The sequence below is a fragment of the Electrophorus electricus genome, chromosome 7 (assembly GCF_041902795.1).
Source record: "Electrophorus electricus isolate QZ-2024a chromosome 7, ASM4190279v1, whole genome shotgun sequence".
Classification (NCBI taxonomy): Eukaryota; Metazoa; Chordata; class Actinopteri; order Gymnotiformes; family Gymnotidae; genus Electrophorus; species Electrophorus electricus.
The window spans coordinates 31812990-31835671 of record NC_137503.1 but is presented as its reverse complement, the minus strand read 5'-3'; the positions used below and the strand labels follow the sequence as shown (position 1 = coordinate 31835671).

At 46.1% G+C, this 22682-nt stretch overlaps 2 protein-coding genes across 9 annotated transcripts; both read right to left on the bottom strand.

Annotated features, from left to right (window-relative positions):
- Positions 1-1089: 1089 nt before the first annotated feature.
- On the bottom strand, positions 1090-7847 carry myoc (myocilin). Of its 3 annotated transcripts, XM_027026008.3 has the most exons (5): positions 7706-7847; positions 6985-7617; positions 3965-4030; positions 3611-3709; positions 1090-2783 (listed from the first exon to the last, which is right to left on the bottom strand). In XM_027026008.3, the coding sequence occupies exons 2-5, from the start codon at positions 7451-7453 to the stop codon at positions 1996-1998; spliced, it is 1422 nt and encodes a 473-aa protein (XP_026881809.2). In that variant the 5' UTR covers positions 7454-7617; positions 7706-7847; the 3' UTR covers positions 1090-1995. The 3 variants fall into 3 exon arrangements, with proteins under 3 accessions (XP_026881809.2, XP_081573190.1, XP_026881810.2); XM_081717064.1 differs by having other exon boundaries at positions 6985-7834; XM_027026009.3 differs by lacking the exon at positions 3965-4030 and having other exon boundaries at positions 6985-7835.
- A 5732-nt stretch (positions 7848-13579) lies between these two features.
- On the bottom strand, positions 13580-22513 carry vamp4 (vesicle-associated membrane protein 4). 6 transcript variants are annotated; one of them, XM_081718282.1, is made up of 9 exons: positions 22236-22513; positions 21868-22048; positions 20106-20207; positions 18239-18285; positions 18066-18116; positions 16750-16850; positions 15669-15748; positions 15293-15344; positions 13580-15145 (listed from the first exon to the last, which is right to left on the bottom strand). In XM_081718282.1, exons 3-9 carry the CDS (start codon positions 20169-20171, stop codon positions 15120-15122), a joined length of 423 nt encoding a protein of 140 aa, XP_081574408.1. In that variant the 5' UTR covers positions 20172-20207; positions 21868-22048; positions 22236-22513; the 3' UTR covers positions 13580-15119. The 6 variants fall into 6 exon arrangements, with proteins under 6 accessions (XP_081574408.1, XP_081574407.1, XP_026881814.1 ...); XM_081718281.1 differs by lacking the exon at positions 21868-22048 and adding an exon at positions 20947-21130 and having other exon boundaries at positions 22236-22512; XM_027026013.3 differs by lacking the exon at positions 21868-22048 and adding an exon at positions 20947-20986 and having other exon boundaries at positions 22236-22512.
- Between the last annotated feature and the right edge of the window lie 169 nt (positions 22514-22682).

Below are 22682 nucleotides of genomic sequence, written 5' to 3'. Positions count from 1 at the left end.
TGAACCCACGTGTAGCTGAAAAATGTCGGAGCACATCACGGAACACTTCTTGTCCTCGTGTGTTTGGTTTTCGAGAGAAATGGGTGCTGTTCAGAGCCACAGAGTTGATTTACTGATAGATTTGATTGGACGAGTCGTTTGCTGTCTCCTCCACTGTGAGCCTTCTTACCTGCCTTTTGCTGTGTACGCTTTTGGTTAGTAGAATTGAAGTGCGAGCTGTATCTCACCTTGAATCTTTAGCCAAAGGTTAGTGTTGTACGAGAGCCCCTTCATCCTACAACTAAACAAAAAAACACTTATGGGAGAGAAAAAACCCTCCCACCCCCACCCCCCCATCAAAAACGGTTACTAGGTTACTGTGAAGCAGTTTTATGATTTGAAGTCCCATCAGCTCAAGCCCCTCCCTTTCTTTGACTGAATGGACAATTTTCACTCTTCTCTCCCAACCAGCCTCTCGAGTCTTTCATTCTCCTCCCTACAGCTCGCCCAACCATGCTGCTTACCACGCCTTAGGGCGGGTCCCTGACCTCCGACAGCCAATCACAGCAGAGTGGGGTCAGGGAACGTCTGGGTTGGGTGGAGCAGCAGTGTTTTGATTTTAATACTTAAGAATATAGCCGCAAGATTAAAGACACAAATTCCTAATGTCAGCCTCTAGAAACGAGTGTAAAGGGGCCGGAAGAAATGAGGAAAATTTCATTGAACTGTAGTTCAGGAGCATAAAGGACTTAATTTCTGTTGTGATGACCACAGGCCTCAATCAGCTGGGCCTTTACTCTCTCCAGTCCATTCCTGTCAGGTTGCTATGGCAATAGGAGGGGTGTAGATATGCAGGTGTTGCAGTGTGGGCCTCGTAAATGAGAAACTTGCAAGAGGATGGGATGGAGAGGGCGATGATTTTTGTTTTGTTTTACTTGTACAGGGGTTTAAATCGCTGTATTAAAATATGTAAGGTCTTATTTACATTCTCTGGTTTGGTTACAGAACTAATAAAATAATATGCTGTTAAAAAAATGAAAATTTGTGGGGGGTTTTTTTCTCTTTTCCAAGATGAAATGAGTTGAGGTGGAGAAGCAAAAAAGGCATATACATTATTCAATATTTCCTCTTTTATTCAGTTTTTATGAGTTCAGAAATGAATGACCGAGTACTATACCGTGTTGACTTGTGAACTTCTTGGGAGCTTCTATAACCTAAAGCAAGCTGGTGTGAGGTGCATTAGACACCTTTTAATACATACAGAAATTAGCTGCTTGTGTTTACGTCTGGGGGAAGTACTATAGTTCAGTATTGGTCTGCTGAATGTAGTTTCCTCCCCTTTTCAGTGCTGTACAGAAAAACACATTAGATGCCATTGACAAGGAAAGGTAGAAAAATAATTTCTCTGTTCAAAACATACAGTGGGCCACGCCACTACAAGGTATACATAAAACTCCCATTCAAAATACGGCCTTCTGAAAGTGACCCTGCATGAACTCTGCCAAGATCAGGAAAAGGAGCAAATTGTTTCTCACCAGTTCTACAATATGCTGGTCAAAGACCTGTGCACTATACATTTAAACAACTATTTCAAAGAAGAACTGATTCAACAGGAGCAATGTTGACAGGCCAGCTGTGGAAGCAAAAAAGATCCTTAGCTAGGCTATAGGACACCAGAGCAACATCGTGTGACTGTATTGGTATGTTCTGGGCAAACCAGATCAGAAGCGTATCTGATTTTGGGAGCTTGAATATACTTCAGAGGTAAGAGGTGCTTCTAAGTTTCCTGCGTTCTATTCTATATTTGAGCTTGACAGGCATTTACCTGTATTTACCTGGTCTTCTTGATTGATTAATGGTGATATATCTTGATGCTTCTCAGTATGACATGTTTACATCAGTGAGAGCTGTAGGTGCGCTATTAATGGCAAAGCCAATACATCCTCTTTTTTTTGCAGTTTGTGACCTGTCTGCCCCTCCATGATGCCTCTATAACCATCTTCACTATGTACCGCCTCACTGTGGTTTGCCCAGCCGCACGTCGTAGGACACGAGGTGGTGGTTATCCCAGGCAAAGAGCTTCCTCTGACCTGGGTTGTAATCAATCATGCTGTTGTAACGATGCCTATTTTTGAACGGAATGGCAACCGCCTTGCTTACGCCGGTTGCTGTGTCAAAGCTGTAGTTGACGGTGGTGTTGAGCGAGGAGTAACTGGCCACTGTGTACAGCCTGCCACAGATCATAAACGCGTTGGCTACCGTGGTCTTGCGGATGTTGGTCTCCCAACTCCTCTTCACCTCCAGGTTGTGGTGATCCAGCAGGGAGATCACGATGGCCCCCCTGGCTTTGTTGGTACTGTAGATGACCCAGAGACCCTGCTCATCCACCGCGAAGTCAATGTCCGTGTAGCCGCCCCACGAGTAGGGGAATTGGCCGTGGAAGCCGGCGTGCGGGAGGTCGCGGCGGGCCGCCACGCTCTCCGAGGCCAGATCGTAGCGGAGCAGCGTGCGGCTGCGGCGCCGCTGGTAGTAGAGGGAGCCACGGAACATGGCGGCGCCTGTGCTCTCTACGGCTTCAGGCAGGAGCAGCACTTTCGTGGGGAAACCCCGAGACAACTGCTGCAGGTCCTCGTAGCCGAAGATCTGCCGCACCTCGTTGCCAACCGTGTCGATGCGCCACACCATGCCGGGGCCGTATGGGGACACGGCCTCGGGGTCCTGCATCCACACGCCGTACTTGCCTGAGATGGTGTCAGTCTTGCGGTGGGTGAAGGGCTCGCCCACCGACAGCAGCTCTCCACAGCCTGGGGGGGGGCAGACACACCAGAGAGGAGCCGGGGATCATCATCTTCCATCGGTATTCAGTATTATTTTCGTCCCTTAATGGCATCTAGGCCACCAGGCACCCAAATGGAGGCCAGTTTGGATATTTTTTTACAGACTGCCGATGTGACAGTTTTGAGGGAAACCTGAGGTGGACCCTTAAGTTACACTGAAACCACACAAGTTGTGAGGTAAGTGCCACAACCAGACCCCAGGCCAAAATGAGAAAGGATGAAAGTGCAATTCATGTAACCAAAACTATGATTCATGTTGACTGAAGAGATGGCGGCATTCTGCTAGCATTCTCACTTGTGCAAATGATCAGGGGTGTACTTACCCTTTCCCAAAATACTCTGACATGGAGATGAGGGCTAGCTATGGCCTGAAATTCATGGTAGAGATCTTTTGGCAGGATTTGAGAGGACTTGGAGGGGAAAATCCCCCAAGTTCCCAGTGTTTGTTTTGCAACATGACCTTATGAAATGATCTGTGTTACCTTTGTGGCGCCTTACTAAACATACTCCAAGCCCTTTTATAAGCTGGATTGTTCAGGCTCCATGCATGCTGGTTAAAAAATAGCTGCGTTTGTTTTGGTGTTGCCATCGGAGGGATGGAAACTAATGTCTGCTGTATTGTTTCTGGGGCATATGAGGGAGACCTGGGCCTTTACCAAGGGCGCCTGAGCAAACCAGACAGCGCCGGTGCTGGGATATACGTGGCGTGGTGTATCTTAAATGCACTCCTCGCTGCTTTTGAGGCTCACAAGGTGTGTGCAAAGAAAGCCAAAAAGAGAGGTGGCCTCTTTCACCTTTAGTATCGTCAGCATCCTCTGGGCTTGGAGCAGGTATCTTAGCAACTTCAGCCTTCAACTCCTGGTAGCCCGGACTGCCACTGTGCCAGGAGGGGTCTAGGAGAGAGCAGAGGAGGGTGAGAAGAGAGAGAGTGAGTCCTATGACAGGCGAGACCATGCACAGACGGGAAGGGCAAGCAGTGGGTTCCGTATTCGTACTCGGAGGTTGTTCTTGTTAAGGTAGTGTTATGGTACTCGGCATTCACGACTCTCAACACACAGAGAGCCATCAGTATATAATAATGACAACTGTTTGCAGCCAAATCCTGCAATAGCACACTTAAATACAGGTATGTGTGTGTGTGTATTTACCCCTCAGGCTGCTTGTGTCTCCTGGTGTCCTGCCTGGTCTTGATGAGAGATGAGAGAGTGCAGTGCCTAAAGAGTAGATGATGTCACGTTTCCATATGGAGATAAGTTACTGTTCTCTATCCCCATGCCAACTGATTTTTCATGCCAACATCTTGTCCATACCACTTTCTGTACATAACGTGGCCTGTCTCACAGAAAAGGAGCTGCCTGAAAATATTGATCCTCTGCACATTTGTAGGAGGTTGTCCGTAAAGATGAGTGAGCTGGAGATTAATTACAAGCCGGAGTCTGACGGGAGGATAAACACGGCACTGAGTGGATTACCAGCTGTTACGGAATCTGCTTGCACTCCCATCCACACACATTCACTCGTCCTGCAGGGACACGAGGCATCGTTGGACTTCAATAACCCTACACATGAAGACAAATCGACATCTTCCTGCTGCCTGTCTGGCTTTGTGTCGGAGCATTTTCCATGTTTACAGCGCCAAGGCCAAACTGCTGCCTTTCCCATTGTCTTAACTAAGCTAGACTGTGGGAAAGTGTTTACGAAATTTACTAATGGACCTTGGTAACAGAGTTTGCTGTTAATGCCTGGGAGCTGTTTGATTGGCTAGATTCATAGGTATGAGAAGGTTATTGGTTGCTCAGACTCTCAAAGGGAGGGGCTTTTATACCACTAAAAAACATTAATCATCTACTACAAAGTTGGATTTGTGTAATAGCAGCTAGTGTTGGATTTGGTTACCTGTAACTGGACCTGTTGTCTTGCTTTCCCACCGAACCCTGTGGCAGACAGACATGTGCAAAGCTAAACCGATGGACACTGTTCCAGACCTTGGTTTGTATCACCCTGAACCTTATGGCGTGTGAAGGATATAGAGGTCAAGAACTCCCCAGGGCAACAGGAGGGCAGAGTCATCATACAAACTGTTTTTATGTCTATACCCTTGAAGCCTTTGATCTGCTGCGTGTCTGCTTTTATCACTCTCAACTTTAACAAGCGTAGACAAGACAGCTGTTCTGCCCATAATGAAAGTTGATCTTCATTATTATTATTATTATTGTTTTGTTTGTTTATTTATTTTTGCTTCCAGTGTAGATAGACAAAATATTTTTTAGATTTGAGTTTGAGTCAGGCCGTGATAGGAAAATCTTTACTCCTTAAACACTCTTGAAACAGCCTTTGAGTACATGGATCAAAAGAATCATAAGTGACCCAGGACGTTGATTAGAAAGACTCTGCAGTCCTAGCAGTAAGTCCGCATCCTGCTTGACCAAATTTCTTTGGAATGAATCATCCTTCTTACACCCATGTAATATCATATTCAGAGAGTGTTCTATACACAAGGTGACATGGTAACCATGTTTATGTACTACAGAGACTCTACAGGCATGTGCTCCAATGAGCAATGAGATTTCGCCCCTGGGTAGATCCTTGTTTTGATAGCTGACAAGTTCCTGTTATCCTGTGTGATGCCTGGGTACCATCATGTCATGCTCAATTAGGAAGCCAAATGCAGTAAAAAAAGATGATCTGTTTGGGAAGAGAGCGTCTGATCCCTGGACAGAAGGGCTCTGCAGTCTTCTGCGGATCCCTCGGCTCATTTGCCGGTTTCATCCATTCCAGCTGCACGCTGTGATCTCTTCTCCACATGGCAGAGTGTGTGGAATGGCCGCCCCCCCCCCCCCCCCCCCGGACAGGTGTCGGTGTGAGGAAAGAACGGAACACAGGATTGGAACGCAGGAACAACGGCACGCAGAAGAAGAAAGTAGGGGTAGGGGACGCCTACATGGGAGCGGAGTGGGATTTGGTGCAGAGGAGGCTGGGATGATGGCCATATAGTTCAGCAGCCTGTGTGCAGGACCATAGATGCCTGCACAAGGGGAGAGTGTGGGCGTGTTGTGTAAACTTTGGAGATCTATTTTTGAATGAAGACATGTTAATATGCCAAAGCCGGGTCAACCTCATTGCTCCCTACGAGAGCTTTCAGCAGTAAGGATCAGTTAGCTGCTCACGGCACCCATAGAACATAGTGCTACTGACACAGAGGCTTTGGTGAGCTCTCGTGTTTTACTGGCCCTAAACCTCTCAACCATGTCTGCCATGAATCGCACGCAGGTTCACCAACGTTCACTGGTAATGAACCTAAAACCCGGCACATTCTCTCTCCCCCTGCCTCTCATAAACCGTAACAGGCAGTTATGTAGTTAACGGACAGGGTTTCCTCTGAGTGAAACTCTATCCAATCCTGCTCCCTACTGGTTTGAGGCAGGACGTCCTCTGTGACCAGCGGCTCCTCTCTGGGGGTGATTTATGATACCAGTCAGGTACGAGTTTGAGGGCAGCACCTATCTTGCTGGTAAATGAGTCGGTATTATCAGCAGAAAACTGGGCGGACTTCAAAGTCCTGTCTCAGAACTGGAAGTTTACCAGTATGAAAATTATTCTGAAACTCTTCTTTTTCAGACTTTTTTCTTTCAAGCTGTTTTCATCCCCTTGATTATTTATTGTTATCGCATTTGGAAAATGCTCTCTTTGAGAACGACTTACATAGTTATCAAACTTAAATGTTTGACATTAATGTATACGCCTTTGTGAATTGAATCTAAGACCTTAGTGAAGCTACCTCCTTGATCAGGAGTTATAGTTTGATGTTTTGGTACATAACTGGTACATAATTTTTATATAATTTCCCTTCAAGCAGCTTATTTCTATGTCAGCTAAACAAAAGGCAGTCACTGGAAACACACCTCTACTGGCTCTTTTGGTGCATTGGTTTGGTGCACACAAACACAGACATTGGCTACCTCTGGGCTCACACCTATGCTCGGACCCGCCACGGTTTAGAGCTCACATCACTCCTACAGTTGCCTCAGACACTGCAAACGAAGCTCCGTCAGGCCCTGATATTGATTCCACAAACGTGTTTAGAGCTGCCCAAGCTCTGGGCTCTGTTAACTCACAAAGAAGAAACCAGAACATCTAACCTGTAGAAGGAGAGGCGGAGCATACTCACCACCACTGCCACCAGCTGGGCTGGGCCTGTTGTCATACAGCGGCGTGCTGGGGGGCGGAGGCTGTGCACAGGGTCTGCTCCTCAGCCTCTCAGCCTCCTGCTGGAGCTCCTCCACCCTCCGCTGGAGCTCCTCCACCCGCTGGCCCAGCCTGTCCTTCTCCCTCTGCAGCTGGGTCTTCTCGCTCAACGCCTGGGTGTAGGCCTCCTGGAGCCTCGGTGCCGGGCCTGGCCCCGTCTCGCCCCCGGCCAGGTGGGCCACCAGCACCTCCAGCAGAGCCAGCCGGGATTTCAGGGCTTCCACCTCCGGGCTGGAGCCTGGCAAGGGGCAGCTGGCCTCCGTGGGGCTGTCCACAGTGAAGCTGTACTGGCAGCGCCCGCTTCGGTCGTTCCCTCTCCAGAAGCTGGCGGTGCCCTGTGCCTCGGCCCTTATGAGCACCCCAGAGAACCACACCACAGCCAAGACCCACATGGCGAGGTGGACCACAGACAGCCGCAGCACGACAGTACACGTCTTGCCCCTTTTTCGCTGTTACGCCGGGACGTTCCCTCGTTTTCTTCTGCACTCTTTCTCTTCTTTCTGATCCCTTGTTCCACGTGCAACACCGCCACTAGTCTGCCACAGGCTCACACAACCTGTTAGGGAAACAGAACACTGATGACCTACTTGCTGCTCACTTTCTGCTTCGCCTCTCTCCTCTCTTACCCTCTCGCACTGACTTACTGATCCTGCTCTCCACCAGTAGCTGCCGATAGAGCAGCGTGGCATTCAGTGAGCCGTCCTTGGCTGAGATCTCCGTTGTGTTTGTGTTTTCAGGTCTAGAGGCAGGTTGTCTGACTCAGGGCACCCCAGGCAGGGTTATTTATACAGCCTGAGAAGAGGAGGAAAGGTGGGAGGTGTGTGTGTGTGTGTGTGTGTGTGTGTGTGGGGGGGGGGGGGGGTTGGGGGGGCGGTCTTGCCTCAAACGGCAGGAATATTCCATCATGGTTGTTTTTCTTCCCTGCGTCTTGGAGAGTTTCTCTGAGCACGTGGGTGTCGGTGTGGTGCATGGGTTTGTTTTGCTGTGTTAGTGTGACGTTTTGTAGGTACCAGCGAAATTCCAAGCAAGCAAGAAAGAGGGAGACAAATTATTTATTTGCTCAGGGTACACTGAGTATTGTCTTTTAAATGATCAGACATTGCAATATATGTTTTTGATAACCCTGGAAGATTTCAATGCTACATTAACCTACTTAATCTGTTAAAGAGAATCAATTCCAGAAACATCCAACTATTGCAGCTGGATGTGTTCCACTCGGAAGTAAGCTAACCAGACGACTGCGTCTCCAGAGACGGTGTGACCTTGCGCAAAACTTCACCTCGTTCCAGTAGTTCGCGCTGTTACCTGACATGTCCGATGTGTCGTGGGCATTGTTCCACCACATGAACGTGCATGCGTCCGTGTATGAGGGCAGGGCATATTCCGGTGGGCTCACGCCTGCTTTCTAATTCTGGCGCCGCGGGTATTTGTGGTCCGATCGGCCTCCCACTGATCCTTCAGCGGGAGGGGTGGAGGGTGGGGTGGAGGGTAGGGTGGAGGCTAGGGGTGGAGGTTAGGGCTGTGGTAGGGGGTTGCACTAGGACACCTTAGACAGAGGCTGCTTGGGGGGGCACAGATGGATAGAGTTACCCTTGCCCCCTCCAACAGACGTAGACGGATGGAATGTGACGCAGGCGTGGAGTTTCAGGCTAAATTCTAATCGATTCTTTTGCAGATGTGTTGCATCTGTGGTGGTAGGCATTGTTTCAGCAGTTTGTATCCTCTCTGTGGTTATTTAATGTGAACGTGGTATGGAAAAGGTGTCATTATCATTTTCTCATATTTAGAGCCTGCACAGAAATGGCATTCTGTAGCTGAATCATTCATAATGAGATACTGTATGTGTCTTTGAAAGAATTTCAAACTATAAACAAAGCTGTATAGACAAATTTTTTATTTACCTGCAATGCACTCAAGTAGAAAATATTTCATACTATGCTTATGTTTTGGGGTATTTTTTTGTTCCTGTTTGCTGAAAGAAAAAATTATTTCAATATTTCTTCTTAACAGAAATTTGTACTTGTTCCTTTAACCTATGACCTTTCTCCTGTGATGCCTCTGACCTTTTGCTACACAACCCAGACGCCTTCACATCTGACCCCTGACCTTGTCACTCATCTACCACCATTTGGGTTTCCAGACCCCCAAAACTAGCTCCAGGACAGAAGCTGGAAGAGAGGAGAGAGGAGCTTTACAAGGCCCTTTTGTGTGTGTGTGTGTGTGTGTGTGTGTGTGTGTTGTGCCATTCAGTGCAAGAATCTAATCATCTCTCACCTATGCTCCTTCATGTCCTGTATCCCCTGCAGCTCCACCGATGAAGACGTGTTAACATTCGCTCTGAAAACACCAGCAAATATCAGCAGACGCCATACAAACACAATTGTTTGAGAACAAATCCTGGACTCTGTCCTGACCATCCATTTCACATGTACACTGCAGCCCACAAGTGACTGTACCATCAGTTTATATGGATGGATGGAGTGCTAACTCAGCATGTCATATATGAAATGAACTTGTCAGTGACAAGTGTCGCCCTTTCCTCTGTACTGTATCTGTACTGTATGAATCATACCACTTAGCAAACTTGTGTATGCACATAAGAAATATACTACTCCTCTAAATCGCTCAGCTTCAAAGAACTAAATGCATTTTATTACTGCTCAGTTTTCCAGACAGAAACATTCCGCAGTATTCCTACGTACTGTTACTGTTTTCGGCAGGTGGAATAAACCTCAGCAGTCGTGCCGGCAGCATTTCACCTTGGTTCCCAGACGGGTGCGTGTGAGTGGGAGTGCAGTCAACAACTCAAAGATGTTAAATGGCATGAATTTTTTTCCCAAAATGAGGCTAAAAAGGAGAGGCACAAGAATGTGTGGGTGTGTGTTAGAGAGAGAGAGAGACGTGCACACAGAGGTCTTTTGTTTCTTGCTAAAGTTCTGGGATGTTATGTAATGTTTTCCTCAGATTTTCTTTTGAACTTGAGCAAAAGAGCTATGATCATGGTGAAGACGACGAAGCTGAATTCCACTCTCGTGGTTCATGTACCCTCCCCGTTCTCCTCTGTCAGATCTTTGTGCAGTCACCTGTCTGAGCGTCAGCGATGGCAAATTCCCAGCACCGTACCTCCACCTTGCATCTGTGCTATGAAAGCGTTGCAATCTTGGTTCTACAGGTGTGACTGTGAAGAAGCCGTCATTCACCTGGCTCGCTTTTGTCAGGGTTCACAGTCTGCTCACGCACCTGGAGAGCAACGGCCATGATTTACGTAACTGACGAGAAAGAAAGTCCCTTTATTGGTTACGTGACTCAACTCTGAGGGAATGTACTGGCTGTTGCAACCTAGCCAGATATCGAGCTGTTTGGTCCTTACCAGACCAGAAAACAACCCTATTACATCTGCCCTGTTTCCTCCTGAGTTCTGCCTGCATTGAGAACACATATATTCTCAAGGCTACTTGGATTAAACACTTAGCTACAGAAAAGCTACAGGTCAAACAGCCTGAACTTTGTTGACAGCTTCAACCTGTTTTTCGGAAGCGATCAATTTTTTTAGATGAGATGGACTGCACGTGAACAAGAGCGCTACCAAAACTCTGACAGGCAATTTAATTTTCTCAGTGCACAACTGATCCAATCCCATTATGGGCCACGTACTGGCACAAACACCTAAAGTCTAACATGAGCCACCTCATCGTCTCCCCACTGTGGGTGCCCTGGCAGAGCTACAAACCTTGGACGAAAGCCACGCTGACGACCAGCCTGATCAGCTTCCGGGGACACCATAACCCCGTAAGGACTTTACACTGTCCTACACCGACTTCCATCTCGCTCCACCCGAACCTCCCACAAACACCGGCGAGGTTGGTGCCAACTGGGACGAGGCTGTAGCTCTCCCCGTCGGCCAGCCCTCCGGTGCAGCCCAGCTCCTCCTACACCCTTATCTACTGCCCCATCTCCACTTCTGTTCCCCAGACCTTCCCCTAAGAAGCATCAAGCTCGTCCATCCCCCGTAGCTCAAAGGAAGGGACCAGACCCTTAACCATTGGAGAGGCGGCTCCGCACGCTACCCCATCACCAGCAGGAGCCCCACCCACCCATCTTCAGTTCCCCACTGCTACAGTGATGACGTCAGGAGAACATTTTCAAAAGCTCATACCCAGCATGCCTGTAATCTCTCCCATTCCAGGGTTTAGCAAAAACAGAAAAAACAAGGAGTCAGATACTGTAAATGTGTTCAACCTGCAGTGTGTAAGATGTGAGCCACAGCTTTTAGAGCAAAGCACTTTCTAAGTTAGCGTTACTAAGTTCTCAACATGAAATCACTCACAAACACATCTCATTTAAATAATTATTTTATTAGTTAAAATTTGATTTTATGCTTTTAAATGAAACATGCCGGAACCATATTAACTAAGTCAGCACTGCCATATTTCACCTTTATAAATGTAACTTACGCCAGCCAGAAAGGTGAAGGTACAGCAGCTCTATTTCATGAGCAAAATGTGCACACCACCATAAAAGCCAGCCCAGGCTGTTGATGCATGACTGCAAAATGCAAAGCAAGATAATCCTTTTTCCAGCATTAACATTAATAGCAAAATGCTCTTAGCAATGGTTGACAACAAACTTGCGAACACAAATGGCCCCTGATGTAATGTAATGAATTTGCATCCTTTATTAGCACTAAAATTCTCAACATCAGACAAGTGATTAGAATGAAAATGTCCCGGTTTAGTCCTAATAACAATTAAATTTTAATTGTTACCTTGATGCCTGACTGATTATCTTCTTAAAGAATGGTTCATTCAACAGCAACTGACATACTTCAGATAGCGAACACCTTACTCTTATCAGGCCTCTATTTAAAAAGAAAAATCTGGAAGCAACTAGAAGTTAAGCAATTACAGAGACAATTTAAATCCACCCTTTATTAGGAAAATCGTTTTCAAGCAACTTAGTTGTTTTCTATCCTCAAATAGCTGTCTAGAAAAGTTTCAGTCAGGATTTCAGCCTAAACAGTACTAAGTGCTCTAATTAAGGTAATTAATGACATTCATTTAAATACAGACTATCAGTTTTATTATTGCTCCACCTACAGTGCAACCTGTGATACATTAGACCATGACATTCTCAGGGGTAGACTTGAAGTGGGTTGGACTCTCAGGAACGGTCCTAAACTGGTTCACTTTGTACCTGTAAGGCAGAAATGACTTTGTCAAAATAGAAAAAAAGTCTGAAAGAGTTACTTGTGGTGTAACTTGTGGTGTTCCCCAGGGTTCAATTCTTGGTCCGCTCTTATTCAATGTATAATGTATTTCTTTGTAAGTGTCTTGAGCATGTCACTAACTGAATTGGCCCAAAACCTTCAATTGACTAAATATAAAACAGAGATCATTATATTTGGCAACAGCAATGAGAGGTGCAGACTTGCTGCCTTTTTGGACTTGAAAATCCTGAAATCTAGGGAAAAAGGGGGTACTAATAAACTCTGGTCTGTTTTAGCAGGCATATCGAATCAGTTACGAAATCAGCATTTTGTCATCTTAAGGACTTCAATGAGATCAGTTCAACACTGCTTCCCCAGATTCTGTAGCACTGCACTTTATATTTCTATTAATCATATTTATTTTAATTCAGGTTTAATCTCATTATTTCTTTCATTCTTTAAATTATCTTTAGTTCATTTTAACTTTAATAAATTGTATTTGTAATGTTTTATTATTCTCAACATTCCTGAGGTCATAGATCTTGGTATGTAATAAGCTTTATTGTTCTTCTATATCTTATGTGATGTACTTTGAATTGCTGCTGTATATGAAAAGTGTTACACAAATAAACTTGCCTTAAACACTGCACCTTCATTTAGTGCTATTGTGCAAGATAAACTCACTCTGCTTTTTTAAAAACACTCTTATGACTCACTTATATTCATTTGTATTTAAACCTATTCCTTCCCTCTCCATCAAAAACATAGCTGAGAGATCTACTGCACTGTGCGTGATGTCCACAGGAAGTTTTCAAACCAGCACCCATGCATCCCCATGGAGCATCTCGAAGCACTCTGAAACACTAACCACTGAACTCACTACAGAATGCCTAAAGTGCCGTCTCCCTGTGGACATCACGACATGGAACGCCACACGGCCCATAGCAGCAGTGTTTGGCTCTGCTCTGCTAAACCCATCCACTTAAGCGGGTCCAGCTGTGTCTCCAAGGAGCTTGTTTCATGTCAAATTTATGGAGGGCAGTTAACATAAGTTACAGACATGGAAAAATAAAACAATATGAAGCATGACATTGTATAAGATAAACTGAGTAGATTTTACGTACTACATTTGGAGAAAAATCTCTCACTACAAATGGACTGCTTATTACTGGAGTGTGTGCAACATGTGTTAGCATTAGATGAATTAGCCCGGTGCTGTGGACCTGCAGGAAGCAGCTTACCCAACCACGCACTGTCACTGGCAGAGAGAGCAGCTTAAAGAGCAGGAAGAAAAAAGGCATGGAGGGAAAGGTTTCAAAAAATGAAAACTGAATCAAAGCGTTTTAATGGTGGCCTGGGATTATACATTACTATACATTATACATTAGCATTGGGGAAAACACTCTAAAAGAGGCACCTCCCCCCACAACCCTGGAAAATTAATCAGAACAAGAATAACCACTCAATGGATGTTATCAGCCTGTGTGTTTCTGAGACGCTTCCAAACAAATTTGCTTTAAAATCACTTTATTTCAAAACGCAAAAGTATTTCACAGTCTGCCAATGCAATTCCATTGTTACCTTCTTTGAGGAGTGGATATTTACATATAGATTAAATACAAAATAATGGTAATATCAGTAAAGCAATACAACATGATACAAATTTACAGATCTGGCGATGTTGGCATTCTTGTTCATAATGGATCAAACCATAAACAACTTAAATTTACTCTCTCCCGAGGCCAAACAAATCTGACTACCTGTTCAACAATTATTTTTTTCTTAAAAGACAAAAATAAGCCATAATAAAATGCTTTACTATGTGCAAACGCCAAGCTGGCACTTCCATCAATACTGCTTCCACAGTTCCCCCTCAGTTCGTGCTGCAACAGTAAAACCCATTCAGAGTATTCACGTTTCAAAGGCCCTACACCTGAACCTGGGTAATAAAAACACTGAGTCACAAAGTGAGCTCGCAAAATTACCACACTTCATAAGAACTGTTTCGAAAAAAAGAATCTTTAAAAGAAAAGGCTTTAATGAACTATTAAATCCAAAAGAGTACAACTCAGCACAGTTAACCATGATAGTTTAAGTTTGTACATAAGTAAACGAAAAGCACTTCCTTTTCAGAGAAAATGGTAATAGCAGCAAACATTTAAAACTTTTTCCTATATAGGAACCTGAAAGACTAATATCTTGTTTCACAATCTAATGAAATGAGGCCAAATGAGGATGAGATCACAGCCACAGTAGAGTTAAATCATATCCTGCATGGTGGCCTGTACCCTCACAAAGTTCACTTAGCGATTATACTGAACTGTGGGACCACACCAGAGTAGACCAGGTGCTGGCACTCTTTTGCTCATCAGTAGGACGGTTTGAACTCTGGTTAGTCACACGGAGAGGAATATACCAAAACCTGATTAAAGACTGGTTCTAGATTTGACCCATCTTAAATAAAAAACAAACAAACATGTAGTTATCATAATAAGTGTATATACAATGTACAAAGACTGCATGAAGAGGCTACCGTGTAGCTAGAGTATGTGCATGTGAGCAGTACGAAAACAAAACACTGCGCAACAGGACTCATCTCACCAATCGCCATGGTAACTGCTTCACATGGGCCGCTGGCGCTGTGCAGGATGAGTAAACGTAACATTTGCACAAACACGCACGCACACACGTTTCACTGCCCCTGTGTGATGATGGTACCCTGAAGCTTGAGCAGGTTCATACAGTGGGCCTGCAGCGCCCTCTTCTGGTGTGGAGGAATGACAGAGAGGAGGAGGAGGAGGGAGGGAGGAGGGAGGAAGAACATGCTGAACCTCCAACCTCCCCGCTAGAGACTAGCGATACCGCAGTATCACTGGGACTGGAGGAAGAGAGAAAATTCTTTTTAATTCATGCTAATAACAATAAAACAATACAGGTATAACAAACATTAAAACACTACATTGGGTATTTATCTGTCTATAAAAAGGCATGCAGCTGTTCGTGTGAGGTTCAGACCCATACATACTAATGATAATGAGCAGCAGTATGACGACCACCAGTGCCACGATCATCTTCAACTGAGGAGCAAAAGAAAGCACAGCGTTACAGACAGGCCAGACACGCGCCGACGCCATCTGACCCCATCTCACAGATCAGGATCTTTGAGCTCTTCAGCCAAGAGCGAGTTAAGTTACTTCTGCTTCTCAATCACTGAGGGAATACGTGCTCAAAATGCTTTTTGTTTTAAAGAGTGGCTTCTTAGATGCTGAGATCTAGAAATGTGATGCGAGTCCTACGGTCATCATTCGTTTTTAATTAATACTTGAAATAATAATGATTATTGTTTGGGACTTTACAACAGAGGCATGGCCACAGGGCCTCTGGAAGACTGGAGGACTCACCTTCATGTCTCTCCACCACATCCTCCTGTGAAGCTGCTTGGCACGACTGCTAAACGCGGACGCGTTGTCCGACAAGCTCTCTGGAAGTCACATAACAGGAAAGAAGAAGGAGTCATCAGCACTCCACGAACACCCTCTACTCTCCATCTCCTGGGCCACATGTGCGCATTTGCACACGGGGGACAGAATTACGTAACATACATCCAAGGAGTTATGCTTTCAGGATTTTCAAACGTGAAAACAGGTTTCAGGCCTGCGCTGGACTTCCAGGAAACTGCTCCGGGAAAAAGGTTGCAGCAACCTTCCAAAGCCTTCGGTAATAGGAATAACGTCTCTCCACGGTGAGGCTGGCTCTCTTCACCCTTATGGTCAGTGTGCACCCCAAACCTCCACCCAGCCACCAAAGGCAGGCAAAGGAATGCCCATCAGCCAGAGTACAGCCGGACACCATTCCCACAGTGCCTGGTTGCGTAGAAAGATTGCTAGAGAGAGGAGTGTGTGTAAGGGGCCAGAGAGAGATGTGAGCTGTTGAGACGCAGGTAGGCAGGCCAAAAAACAAAAGGAGGAGCATAGATGTTGCTTCACACGACTGTCAGCAAACATAAAACTGTCTGCAAACGTCCACTATATCCTTGCTCTTTCAAACAAGCCCTGTACACAAGGCCTGACCTGGACTCTTATTGCCTTGACTCCCATGTCCTCATACACAACAGCCTCTTTGATTGGGACACTTTAAACACTCCTAAATGTTCACTAATCTACAAATTGAGGGGATTGCTGCAAAACGCCTACTCAAATCACAGATGTCTCACAGAGCCAATATACTGATCTGAGAGGAAGTTCACTCGTCTAGATACTGATCTGAGAGGAAGTTCACTTGGATGAACACTAATCTGAACCATTGTCTAACATAACTGTGGCCCTGGTTTCAGGAGGAGAGAATGAGGGACGCCGTTTAGACGCCATTTGTTTCTGTCCTGTGAGTCTGCAAGCTGAACAGAGGTCGGTGCTGAGAACTCAAACAGGCGCTGTGTGTGTGTGTACACACATCATCTGTGTGTTGATGGATTACATGTCTCACCAGATTTGTCCTGCAGGTCATCCAGACGCTCTCCACGTTCAATCACCTTCGAGATGTTCTCTTGCATCACATCGATGACCTCATCAACCTGAGACTGCACCCTGAAAAAGAAGGAAAAACGTGTGCAAGCTTTGTTAACAGTTTTCCCCTTAAACTTCTCAAAATAACCCCTTTGTTTCTAATAATTGGATTAACCCTCTGCTGCTTTAAACAAGACTAGCTGTGCTATGACCCTGGCTGGCCTGTGGTCAACTCTATCCTCAGATCAAAGGGATCTTAGCTTGAGGAGCAAGTGAGAAGGGGTTCCACAAGACCACCAAATAGAACTACTGTTCCCGTACACGATACACCACCACCACCCACATGACCATCCATAACAGGAAACGCGCGCACACGCACACGCGCACACACACACACACACACGTCTGTAGCAGTCTTGGCTAAGCTGGGAATGAACTACTACCAGGCCGCCTGTGCAGGCATGTCCGTAGTGCCCATTCACCTGTGCCCACTCACCTGTGCCGAGTGAGCACCTCCTACCTCTTCCACAGAACAGTGCACACCACCCTGGCACACCAGTGGCAGCTCTGCTCTGCCCTGCCCTGCCCGTCTCCCTCTGGCGTGCAGCTCTGGGTGACCGTGTGTTTCTCACGCTGAACTCAACAATTTTCATCAGCGTTTGACTTTTGATCCGGCGTGACGAAGCATCTCAGTGGCTCACACACAAGCACCTTGCGGTCTGACTGGCTGCACTGGGCCCGGTGTGGCCCTCGGGCCCAGGGCCGAATTACTGGAGCTCACAGATGAGGTCCAAACCCAAAACTAAGTGCTCACCACACGCCAAACTTCAGCACTGCCAGCTCAGAGCAGGGTCCAAATGTGCTCGCTCTGCGCAGTGTTTTCAATTATTAATTTTCATTTGCAAACATTATTGTTTTGGAAACCCAGTGATGATGCCCTCAGTCTTTCTTTCTGTCAAAACTGGCAGTTTGTTTGCTCGTGTGCTTATTTTTCTTTGTGAGGAGTTATGGAAGGAGACCAGGGCTTAGCGTAAAGGGACAAGCAGAAGGAAAGACGCTCCCATTGGACTGCCAGTCCCCTTCCGAATCCTGTGTGCTTGTGGTCTCTACACGTCAGTCAAACTATGTGAAATGATGTTAGTCCGTTAATGCACTCCGTCCGTCATCCATTCACCACGAAACCACTCTCTGCTTACTCCCATTCTACATTTCAGAGAAATCATGCCTCAGCTGTAACTGTAACAACAACAACTAATAATAATAATATAAACACTGACTAATAATATAGCTACTTACTGTCTAACTTTGTCATTCTGTGGACCAAATCTGGCCCCAGTCGGTCCTCTTCTACAAGCAAACACAAATACAGCACTTCAGAAAGCAAACTCAGTTTTCTTAGGAAAGCTTTATTCCATGAAATTGAAAATTTGTTATGAATGCTGGATGCACACACGCTCGCATAAACTCACAAGAAGAAGTCTTCCTCTTCATCAGAGTCTTCCTCCAGAAGATTCCTCTGTGAACATAAGAAGTCAGAGGTCAGACCAAGTTGCACTAGATCAGAGTGTGTTTGGGTCTCGCTCTCTGTTTGATGAGAGTCCAAGTGGGAGTAAGATAGGTTAACGGCCTTCTGCTGTCTCCAGCTTGCTGCACGCCATCGTGGCCAGCCTGCGCATGAGAACACCAGTTACAGACGCTGTCCCAAGACTCATGTGCAAACACTGCTTCTATGGGCCATTTGTTTTGCAAGGGTCTGTTTGTGTTCTGGCACTCAGCAACTCGTTTTTTTCAGGAGGCTTAAAACATCTGGTTCACATTTAACCAACATTATCTTTAACCACGTTTCACTTGTACTGCCGTGATAAACACGTGCTGTATGGGGACTAATTGCACAGGGTATCAAAAGCTGTCTGGGGTGTCCGGACATCCAGATAATCTTACAGAACAACGTAACTGCGCCCAGGCTGCTCCGTGTTCGCATGGGCCTGGAGAAGCACAGGACACCGCTGGGTTTCCTAGTAAAATGGGCTGGGTTCAGAAACAGGACAACCTTTCCCATTATGGAATGGAGTAAAAAAGAAAAGAAAAAACAAACAAATAAATAAATAAAATCAACAATATCACCTGAGAGAGGTCTCAGTCTGTGGTTATTCAGACGATGAGATGAGAACAGCGCCGTGTCTGGGTTTCTACGCAAGCGTTTCATGACATCCAATCAGTGAGACGCATTTAACTTATCTAGCATTAGAGCTCACCAACGATCTGTGGTGACACACCAAAGAAAGAAAACAAGTGATTGTGTGACCACAGCCAATCCGATACCCAGACGACAACGGTCATTTCTTTAACTTTCTCCATCGATACCCACCGTCTTATCTACTATTCACCATCTGTTTCTCTTCGTCTCTCTCTAATGACTCTAAAGTCATCATTTAGTGGCAGCCTGCTAACTACAAAGAGGTCTGTCACGCAGATTTCGTAACAAGCATGTGAGTGAAGGCTCTCAATCCATGACTATAAAGAGAGGTGGATTCTGAACGCTCCGGCGGCGGACAGCGGGAGTGAAACGGAAAAAGGAATGCAGGGAAAAACAGGGAAAACACACAGAATCAGAATGAAAGCAGAGGCTGGCCGGCGCAGGTCAAAAGCACGGACGAGCTGATTACGAAGCCGATTACAGGGAAAGAGGGCAGAAGAGAACAACAAGCAGGGGCATGGAGAGCCAGCGCTCACGTGCGAGTGTCCGTTACGCAACCGAAGCCCCATGACTCGGAGCGGGGCGGAGCACGGAGGAGAGCCACGCATCCCTCTAGCATCGCCCGTGTCCACCCAGCACACAGGAAACAGGGGCGGAGCCCGCAGTGATGAGGTGCTGTAACGATACACAGGCGCTCTGTTGGCCCGGCCCCGTCACACATCTGCGGCCGCGCTCGGCATGATCAAACGGTTATTCTGTGCCCCTCCTGTTTCAGCGCCTCCCGCAAATAAGCGTCATCCGTGCTAATTTCCGGTTACACTTAGGCATTAAAAATGGATCCGGCATTTGTAAGCATTTAAAGGACACTTTCATTCCGTTTCACTTGTTTGTCAGTTAACATAAACAGTTCCATGTGGACCTTCTCCAACACACTAGTCTCATCACATTTATGGTGTGTGAAACAAACTGAAAAAAAATTGGGTCGTTTTTAAAAATTCCACCCCCTGACCCTCAGAAGGGTTCCAGGACACTTTACTAACACTTTGAAGTTTCATATTGGATATACCAAGGTTTAGAGGAAGAGAGCCTTTAGGATCTCTATGCTCATGCAAGGGTTACCCGGGTATGCGGCGCCTTACCCTCTCGCTGCGCACGGAACCAGTGACCTCGTCGTCATTCAGGTGCCGCTTGAACTTGGGAGGCATGCTGGCGTCAGGCTGCTCCTCCCTCTCTGGCTCCCTCTGTAGGATCACAGGAGAACTGACTGACTTCACCCAAGCAAGCACCCAAGAGAAGGCCTAGATCTGGACATCTTGTGTCACGGTGCTCTGCTTTAACTGCCCGCTTACCTGTTACTGCTTAGGTACGGGTGCCAAATCTACCAGCACCTAGTTAAAGCACCTAGCTCCAGTTTTAAAGAACATCAAACAGTCGTTTACTTGCTCTGTAATGGCACTTACAGACTAATGTGAAAACCATTCCACACATATATAGGTTTAAACTGCAGTGTCGTTGAAGAGCAAATTACTCTCGCGTGCACATATGCACCGTACCATGTTTTTGTTGTTACACAAGACTTTCATGTAAGAACAGATGTTATAGCTTTAAGAGTTCTATATGGGACCACCAACAACTGTCTATCACAGTCATTTGGTTGGTCAGTTTTTAGGAGGCAGGACTCGAACTGTAATATAAAGCCATCCTTGTAACAGAAATAAATACCTACATCAAATTCCACAGGTGTGTTTGCCATCGCTTAAACACTACTATATTATCGTACTAACCACTAGAACACAGCTCCCATATATAGTCTAGTATGTGCAAGATACATAACTTACTTCTTGTTCTTGGAAAACCATCTGAATCAAGGAGAGATGAGGTATAACTACCAGGCCTATAGTATGTGAAGCGCCACAGAAGACATTTCCCAATAAAATACCCCCACCCTCTCAGCCCAAATTCAGTGGAGGGGTTTGGTACCATTGAGTCCACTGTCCTCTCCAAGACTCTGCTGTCTGCGCTGGAAAAGCAGTCGGAAACCAGGCCCTCCCCAGCCACAAGAATGGTGGAACGTTCCAGAAATCAGCAAAGAGCGGGGGAGACAGAGAGAGAGAGAGAGAGAGAGAGAGAGAGAGAGAGAGAGAGCGAGAGAGAGAGAGAGAGACTGGGAGTCAAGTAGATAAATAACAGAGATGAGGAGAGCAAGAGAAAGGGGGAGAAAATTTGTTAAAAGAAATATGAGAGAAGAGAAAAACAGGAATTTAAGAAAAGTATGTCGGAGAGAGAGAGAGAGAGAGAGAGAGAGAGAGAGAGAGAGAGGGAGAGAGAGAGAGAGAGAGAGAGAGAGGGAGAGAGAGAGAGAGAGAGAGAGAGAGAGAGGGAGGAAGGGGCAAGCACCAGACAGGACTCTGCTATGACCAGAAACACACTGCCAGAGCTACAAAAAGTATGATTAGAATTTTCCAGCAGCATTTGGAAAAAAAATATCTAATGTGGTGACATTAAACACTATGGAAACTGACATGGGGATGGGGGCTCTTCTGGTGACAGGAAAATCAGCCTGGACAATGGAAACCACTAAAGGCCAAAACTTTAACCCACTGCAGAAATTCGTGGCATGACCCCATTCAAACGTATGGAGCTGAAGTCCTGATCTAATCGATGACTGTGTCGGTCAGATGGACGTGTGTAGATGAATCCACGGCCTGTGAAATACAATCCACCCCTCACACCAAAACATGTCGGGGAATGTTCAGACTGTTATGTTAGCCTATTAGACTATTATGTCAGCCGTTATGTTAGACAACGTAGGCTAGCCAGCGATTTTAGCTAGCGTTAGGGAGCTGGGCTAAAGCGGGCTGTGCCGATTATACGATGTTGTAGAGGGATTAGACACCTCACCTCCCCGTCTGGCTTTAACTGTGTAATGTCAGGACCACCGCGAACACCGCTGCAGTGGTGCTGTTCCCTAATGGCCGCGGTCCGTCCGCCGGTTCGACGTTAGCTGAGCTAAGATAAGCTAAGATAAGCTAAGCTAACTCACCTCAGACACAGGCTAGATCTGAGCAGCTGGCCGGGATTACTGCCACAGACACAGACACAGACAGAAGACAGACGGGTAAGGAGCAGACCTAACGCCGCTGCTGGCTAACCTACAGCGCAGTGTTTGTAGCATAGCTATCCTAGTTATCTTATATTACCGGGTTACTATAGTAACTCGAGCTAACACCGACCAGCTGCGGTGTGTGCGTGCGTGTACACACATGTACCTGTACTGCCTCGTCCTTGAAGGTACCGTGTACTTCGGTTTAAAGTCTGATGACCGGTGAAATTCCGACGCTTGTCGCTGCCTGAAACGAAACGTTCAAGTGGGAATGTATGCTGAGTGGTTTCCGGCTATTCTGGTTATTCCGGTCCCCCCGACCAGGAAGTGAAAACATCTGGATATTCGCGTCTTTGCCTGTCTTGACCTCTGTTGGTTTCACAGAGACGGAGGACGTCTTCACATACCTGACCTGAATTTAACAGAATAACGACCATAAACAACCTCCTCCTGAAATAAATAGTGCAAAAATAATACAAATCTCTGCTTAATGGTGTTTTTTATGACTCTCGTGAGATATCATTAGGCCAAAGGGCAGTGACCTTAAACTACATCAAGATTACCTGTAACCTTTGTGACTTTATGTTAGCAAAAAATGGCTTGGGTCTGTTCC